Here is an 8,398-nt window from a genome sequence, read left to right on the forward strand (position 1 = left end):
GTCCACTGCGCGTCCAGTGGAGTCCAGTAGGTTCGAGAGTAAGATCAAATTGTATAAGCTTTGATTATTATAATTGATGTTTAGATGATGGGGTTGTAATGAACCTAAGAGGTTATGAGAATGATGATGATGTTATAACATGGGTTATGAAATGGTGATAAAGTTAGGATGGATATTACTGATGATTGTAATAATCATATATAGTAATTAGAGCTTAATTAAGGACTTAGTAATTAATGATGGATTAACAATGGAGTTCAGGAGGTGATTAAGCTCTAATTATAGTGATTAAGGACTGATAATAGTTATTAAGGTTTAATGACTGGATGAATAGGCGGAATGGTAATTAATATATTATCAAGGTGGGACTAATTATTTGAAGGATTATCTTTGGTGATTATTGTGAGATCTTTGTTATGGGCAATACTCTCTATTTGGTGGTTATGTTGAAAGATTGGAATTACTCTTTTAGAATTTATTTGGAGAGGTTGGAATTCTCTCTTTGGTTATTATTTTAAGAACTTGGAAGTGATTCTTATATTTGGGGATTGTTGGTGTTTACTTGAGGATTTAAAATATCTCTTTGGTAAAGATACTATGGTTTAAAGGAATTTTGAGTGGTGATGATATTACGATGTTTATTAAGGAAATTGTTATATGGAAATATTGAGATAAAGATTGTATATGGTGAATTTTGAGGAAATAGTTGTTGAACGACTTTGGATTATGGTTAGGTAATGACTTTACCTCAAGTTACGATCTAATGGTGTTGATCATGGTGGAAGTTGTCAATGGCGATAATGACAAGGACAACTATCTATTATTAGTTGATGGTGGAACCATGATTATGGATCACCGACGATGATTGGATTGTAAGATGAACTGAGATTCATGATAAGGAATAAGGTTAAGGATGTTAATATTAATGGTGCTATGAATCGATTGATTCATAAATGATTGACTATGGGTTCGTACTATTATAATAATAGTATTGAGAATGGATATATGTAGTGTTAGTAGAATACATAAGTATCCGATGTGTGTCCAGCTTGTGTTCAGAGGTGCTTTCTTCCAAAATGGTTTTGGGAACTATGTTGAAAAGCCTTTGGGCAAGTAAAAATGTTTATAAAACTTACGTTGAAAAACGTACGCTATTTTGGTATATAGGTTGTCAAAACCTTATTTTTGAGGCAAATACCATTTTTTTTAGTGAGTGTGTACCTCACTTGATTGATGAGAAAATGATGTTTGAAAAGCCTGCGGGTGCTGAAAGTGTTTTGAAAATCCTTCAGGGGCTAATGAGGTAGCNCAAGGTTAAGGATGTTAATATTAATGGTGCTATGAATCGATTGATTCATAAATGATTGACTATGGGTTCGTACTATTATAATAATAGTATTGAGAATGGATATATGTAGTGTTAGTAGAATACATAAGTATCCGATGTGTGTCCAGCTTGTGTTCAGAGGTGCTTTCTTCCAAAATGGTTTTGGGAACTATGTTGAAAAGCCTTTGGGCAAGTAAAAATGTTTATAAAACTTACGTTGAAAAACGTACGCTATTTTGGTATATAGGTTGTCAAAACCTTATTTTTGAGGCAAATACCATTTTTTTTAGTGAGTGTGTACCTCACTTGATTGATGAGAAAATGATGTTTGAAAAGCCTGCGGGTGCTGAAAGTGTTTTGAAAATCCTTCAGGGGCTAATGAGGTAGCGAATTTTAAGTATTGGACTCAATTGTGAAATATGTCCAAAAGAAATGATTTGAGCAAGAAAACTGAAGGAAGGAAAATGTTTTCAAACCCTTCGTTCTAGTAAAAGTGGTGAAGGACTTTGTCTTGTAGCCTACGAGATAAAGAGCTTAAAGTGCCTTTCTCGTATGGTGGTTATGTTATTGTATGACCAGTTCATACTGTTGTGGGCGAAGTCTATTCGCCGAGTACTATATCACCCGGAAGGAAAAGGGTCTCCTGCGGGGGTGTGCACACTTAAGTATAGTAACTCTATTTTCGGGTAGGAGTCGTTCTTATGAACCTAGTGAGGCTAGCTAGGAATCATTCTAACGCTCCTATAAGTCCAGGGGATCAGTATTAGACCGGGCGATGACCACTGAACCCGAGTTGAACGATCCAAGTAGTCAGTCAAAAGTGGAGAAAGAATACTCCAGAGGCTTCACACTTTCTATCTAGGACCAAGTGGATTTCGAAATATGAATGTAGTTACGCTGTAGCTACGGAAAAGAGATGGTGAAAAGTGAAAATACCCAAAGGTTGTGGGTGATCTCTCTTTGAAAAGTGAAAAGTGATGAGAATTTCCTTATGAAACTAAGGAAGTTTTAAAGCTGAGAAAGAAATGATTTTGTCTTACGAGACAGGTGGATGTTGCTTCACTAAACTCTTTTTTTATGCAAAGTTGTTAACTTATTTGCAGGTGAAATCTCATCAATTGGGTACAAGTTACCAAAATTCTTTTATGCGTGTTTTCAAACCTTTGTCTACTTTTAAGTGACAACGGATATCCTTACTTAGCCGTCGCGCTAACTGCACTTCAATGTGTTCTTATCAGATGCAGTTTAGTGTGGACTCCTGTAGCCGATGAGCTCTAAATAGGATGGAAGTGCAGGTTGGGGTCTACTCTTTGATGTAGACAAGGATTGTTGTTAATGTTGTAAGTTTAGCCTGTGCACTTAGAGTGGAGTTTGTCAAAGAGGTGATAGAATTCACTCTAGGTGTGGCGGTAGCACCCAGTTTTCTGCTGATAAGATGTAAGCTTCCGCAGCATATGAATATTGATTTGTAATTAATGTAAGAGTTGAAAATTGGGGTGTTACAGTGTTATGCAGGGATTCTCAACGAAAGAGAATGATGATATGGGCACAATAATGTGGATCTTTAATGCCGTAGGGGAGTCTCTTTATCTCCCTTACCCTTTCTTTTACCTACATGCTTTCCTTTTNCAAGGTTAAGGATGTTAATATTAATGGTGCTATGAATCGATTGATTCATAAATGATTGACTATGGGTTCGTACTATTATAATAATAGTATTGAGAATGGATATATGTAGTGTTAGTAGAATACATAAGTATCCGATGTGTGTCCAGCTTGTGTTCAGAGGTGCTTTCTTCCAAAATGGTTTTGGGAACTATGTTGAAAAGCCTTTGGGCAAGTAAAAATGTTTATAAAACTTACGTTGAAAAACGTACGCTATTTTGGTATATAGGTTGTCAAAACCTTATTTTTGAGGCAAATACCATTTTTTTTAGTGAGTGTGTACCTCACTTGATTGATGAGAAAATGATGTTTGAAAAGCCTGCGGGTGCTGAAAGTGTTTTGAAAATCCTTCAGGGGCTAATGAGGTAGCGAATTTTAAGTATTGGACTCAATTGTGAAATATGTCCAAAAGAAATGATTTGAGCAAGAAAACTGAAGGAAGGAAAATGTTTTCAAACCCTTCGTTCTAGTAAAAGTGGTGAAGGACTTTGTCTTGTAGCCTACGAGATAAAGAGCTTAAAGTGCCTTTCTCGTATGGTGGTTATGTTATTGTATGACCAGTTCATACTGTTGTGGGCGAAGTCTATTCGCCGAGTACTATATCACCCGGAAGGAAAAGGGTCTCCTGCGGGGGTGTGCACACTTAAGTATAGTAACTCTATTTTCGGGTAGGAGTCGTTCTTATGAACCTAGTGAGGCTAGCTAGGAATCATTCTAACGCTCCTATAAGTCCAGGGGATCAGTATTAGACCGGGCGATGACCACTGAACCCGAGTTGAACGATCCAAGTAGTCAGTCAAAAGTGGAGAAAGAATACTCCAGAGGCTTCACACTTTCTATCTAGGACCAAGTGGATTTCGAAATATGAATGTAGTTACGCTGTAGCTACGGAAAAGAGATGGTGAAAAGTGAAAATACCCAAAGGTTGTGGGTGATCTCTCTTTGAAAAGTGAAAAGTGATGAGAATTTCCTTATGAAACTAAGGAAGTTTTAAAGCTGAGAAAGAAATGATTTTGTCTTACGAGACAGGTGGATGTTGCTTCACTAAACTCTTTTTTTATGCAAAGTTGTTAACTTATTTGCAGGTGAAATCTCATCAATTGGGTACAAGTTACCAAAATTCTTTTATGCGTGTTTTCAAACCTTTGTCTACTTTTAAGTGACAACGGATATCCTTACTTAGCCGTCGCGCTAACTGCACTTCAATGTGTTCTTATCAGATGCAGTTTAGTGTGGACTCCTGTAGCCGATGAGCTCTAAATAGGATGGAAGTGCAGGTTGGGGTCTACTCTTTGATGTAGACAAGGATTGTTGTTAATGTTGTAAGTTTAGCCTGTGCACTTAGAGTGGAGTTTGTCAAAGAGGTGATAGAATTCACTCTAGGTGTGGCGGTAGCACCCAGTTTTCTGCTGATAAGATGTAAGCTTCCGCAGCATATGAATATTGATTTGTAATTAATGTAAGAGTTGAAAATTGGGGTGTTACAGTGTTATGCAGGGATTCTCAACGAAAGAGAATGATGATATGGGCACAATAATGTGGATCTTTAATGCCGTAGGGGAGTCTCTTTATCTCCCTTACCCTTTCTTTTACCTACATGCTTTCCTTTTAAAGTGTGGAAACCGGGAGATGGTGACAGTGCATTACTTGTTTTAAATCCTTCTTAAAAGCTTCTTTGTGTGATCCTATAGCCCATAGCACACTTTTAAAGTGTGGAAAGGGGGCATAGTTATGTTTTGACCTTTGACTTTCCCACCTTGTGCTTAGTGTGAACATCGAGGACGATGTTCTTTCCCACCTTGTGCTTAGTGTGAACATCGAGGACGATGTTCGTTTTAAAGTTGTGCTTAGTGTGAACATCGAGGACGATGTTCGTTTTAAAGTGTGGAAAGGGAATCACCTTTGTGCTTGAAAACTTTGATTTACGAAAGTGATGCTTAGCGTAGAATGTTGGATATGTTTGAAATGAATACTTTGTTTAATCTATCTTGGAAAATGCATGTTTTGAAGGAACATTTGATTCTCAATTAGGAATATCCCTTGGAAGAAAAATTCTTATACTTTGTTAAATGGTTATTTGTTGCATGCTTGTGTGATGTTCACCCCTCATTTAAACCGGACCATAGTCAAGGAGGTAACGAAGTGGGAGTGTGCACCTATCAACCCTAGTAATATAACGCTTACTAAGCCCGGAAATGAACTTAATTTTCTTTGTTTTTGCTCTCCCGAAGGTGTAGTGTGGGGTTGTGAAGGTGTTGCTTTGCTTTAAGTTGTTTAAAAGAGCCCAATGAGGCCAAAACCCCAAAAGAGCCCAATGTGGCCACCTTAGGATATGAAAGGATGAACCGTCTCGCTAGGGCAAGTTGGGGGGCAACCATCGCACTGTCTTCGAAAAAGCGTGGAGATCCACGTGAAGTCGGTTGCCCCGATACGAGGTCTTGGAAGATGAGAAAATTGAAGAGAGCCATTCCGCTGAGATTCGGGCACCCATTGCACCGTCTTCGAAAAGCATGGAGATCCATGTGAAGTCGGGTAGCCCGATGAGGTTATCTTGGGGAATGAGAAAAGGAGAGATCTATCCCGTTAGACCGGGCACCCATTGCACAGTTCTCGAAAAAGCATGGAGCTCCATGTGAGATCGGGTAGCCCGATGGTTGGTCGTGAGGGGTAGTAGATAACCTTAAAGCCTTTTTGTTTATCACGCTAGAATCTAGGGGGCTTGAGGTTATAAGGGTGGTCGAATAGGGTTGGCTTGTGCACATCGGTCCCACTAGTTGGCTCGGCTAGTGGCCCGCTTTAAATGTTTGGTGAAACCATTATTGGATTGCAAGCTTGAAATCGTATGAAAATAAAAGCTAATCAAATTGTTTTGCTGTAGCCGAAGGATTTTTGTTCTTGGGATATTCGTTATTAAGAATCAAAGGTTTGTTTGAAAGTACATTTTCATGATAGCTTGAGAATTGTATTCATTTCAAATGTATGCATCATTCTTGTGTCTTAGCTTGCTTGCATATCAAAGTTGTAGCATCCTTCGCACTTATATATTACTTGTTCAAGGATAGCTTGCTTGAGGACAAGCAAGTTCTAAAGTGTGGAAATTTTGATAAGTGCAAAAGATGCTACGTTTGTAAGGTCGTTTTAGGGTCACTTTACACGTAATTGATAGTTTTTATGCTTGATTTGAGCTCGAATTGCATTAAAATGCTTGATATCGTCATTTGACCTTAGTCCAAACTTGGTTAATCATTTTGTAGGTAAAACATCGTGCAAAAAGGTGGAAAAAGCATCGATTTCGAAGATAGATTTACGGGCCGAAGCTGGGAAAAAGGACACAGGCACGGACGCGCATCGGACGCGCGTCCGCCCATGCGTCCGGAATTTAGGTCGCAGAAGTTCGCACAGCAGAACCGAAGTCTGCTGTGGACGCGAGGTGGACGCCGCGTCCAAATTCTGGCTCTCTGAAGTTGGGATCAGTCTGCTGAGGACGAAGGACGGACGCCCACGTCCGATTTCGACCCCTCTGAAGTTCGAAAGCTCTGCTGTGGACGCACGGAGAACGCGGGGCGGACATCCCGCATCCAATTTCGACCCCTCTGAAGTTTTGAAACAGCGCAGCAGACATCCCGCTGGACGCGCCTCGGACGCGCGTCCAGTCGGGCGTCCATCGCGGATATTTTGGCGGTTTTGGCGAAGTTTAAATAGAGAAGGGAGCATTTTTCAAGGGGAATCCTTCATTTTTCATCTTAGCTCACCATAGGAAAATTCTCTCTCTAGAATTAGGTTAAAATTCTCTCCCATTCCACACTCAAATTCCAATCAATTTTCATTTCAACTAGCTAGAATTAGAGAGATCTTCACTTCAACTTTGGATTGATCAAGCTTATGTCAAGATTCCTACTACATTCAAGTAACATTTCCAATTTCTAGCTTTTTAATTCCATTTCTAGCTTTTGATTTGTTTTGTTGATTTGATCTTGAGTTTTGTTTTTGATATTGTATTGCACTTTGATTTTGATTCTAGTTTTCTTCCTTGTGATCAATTGCAATGATGATTTTGATTTTAAGTATGCTTGGCTAAAACTCTTGTGATTTGGATCAATTGAGCTTGTATGTATCTCTTGAATGCTAAATGTCTTGAATTAAGGTTTGAATGATGTTTAATGGATGCTTGATAGTGTTGTGGAGTGTTGTTGGGACTCTAGGACAATTTGGCCGGTTGTTTTAGGGAATTAGGGTAGAATCACTCACCTATGAGAGTAGGGAGTGATTTAGACCTCTCCAACCACTTTTCCTTCCCACCTTTGAGAGAAGGGGGATTGGAAGGCAAATGAAGCACATAAGGTGTTTGCTAAAATGCCTCTTTGAACTTAGGAGTTATGAGAGTAACCCTATTGTGTAGAAGAGAGTCCTTTGTCCATGAGAATGGCTTAGGTGTTTGTGGTTTTGCCTCAAGTATGTCCCTTAAGTGTTACCTCACCTTAACCTCTAGGAAATCAAGAGCTTACGTACTTGTGAGATTGATCCGAATCCTCCCTCCAAATAGATTGTTTCGTAATCATTTACCTTAGCTTGTTTACCATAGCATGCCATACACACCTACCTTTTTAGGATTAGCTTTCGAAAATTAGGCACCCTTATGACTAGTCCCTTGCTTACCGACCCCCTCCTTGCCGTTCCTTGAGACCGACACTCGGGAACTTCTTCCCGTTTTATCCACCTACATTCTTTCCACCTTCCGCTAAAACTCAAATCGTCAGTTTTCAAGTATTTTCTCTTTTTTTTTTCCATCATCTCCTCCTTCTTCTACTTCATCTCCTTCTGTTTGCTCAGTTGTTGCTTTCCTCTTTCCAGTTTTTGTTTTTCCTTTTCTCTCATCATCTCCTCCTTCTTCGTCTTCATCTCTTTCTGTTTGCTCAGTTGTTGCTTTCCTCTTTCCAATTCTTTTTTTTTTCCCACTAGTCTCCCTATCATTTATTCTCTTTGATCCCTTCTCCTTATTTTGTTCATCGCTATCCTGTTCATTCTGACCTTGATCCTCTTCATTTTCCTCTGGTATTTGTGCTGGCTGTGGCTGTGATGATTCAGCAACCTGTGAATTTAGTATAGCTTTTGTTGTTTTTTGTCGTCTGGTGGTCCGTGTAATTTCTTTGATGGTAAGATCACTACTATCCATTGCTTCCAATGAAGATGTTAGAAATAAAATGTAACCTCAAGTATAACAAAGATTATATTTGATAGAAATCTAAGTAGAGGGGATGAGAAATGCCTAATAAATCCAACCATACTCTACAAAAAGAATAACATTTTCATCAATGTGCAAAAGTACAGAACTCTACATTCACAATTTTTAAACTATACATTCATAATTGAAGAACTCTATATTCACAATTTATGTACTCTATATTC

At 38.8% G+C, this 8,398-nt stretch overlaps 1 protein-coding gene across 1 annotated transcript; it reads right to left on the bottom strand.

Annotated features, from left to right (window-relative positions):
- Positions 1-7,745: 7,745 nt before the first annotated feature.
- On the bottom strand, positions 7,746-8,165 carry LOC116003949 (protein rpi-1-like). Its single transcript, XM_031243892.1, has one exon. The coding sequence runs from the start codon at positions 8,163-8,165 to the stop codon at positions 7,746-7,748; it is 420 nt and encodes a 139-aa protein (XP_031099752.1).
- Positions 8,166-8,398: the final 233 nt, after the last annotated feature.

The sequence above is a fragment of the Ipomoea triloba genome, chromosome 14 (genome assembly GCF_003576645.1).
Source record: "Ipomoea triloba cultivar NCNSP0323 chromosome 14, ASM357664v1".
In the NCBI taxonomy this organism is placed as follows: Eukaryota; Viridiplantae; Streptophyta; class Magnoliopsida; order Solanales; family Convolvulaceae; genus Ipomoea; species Ipomoea triloba.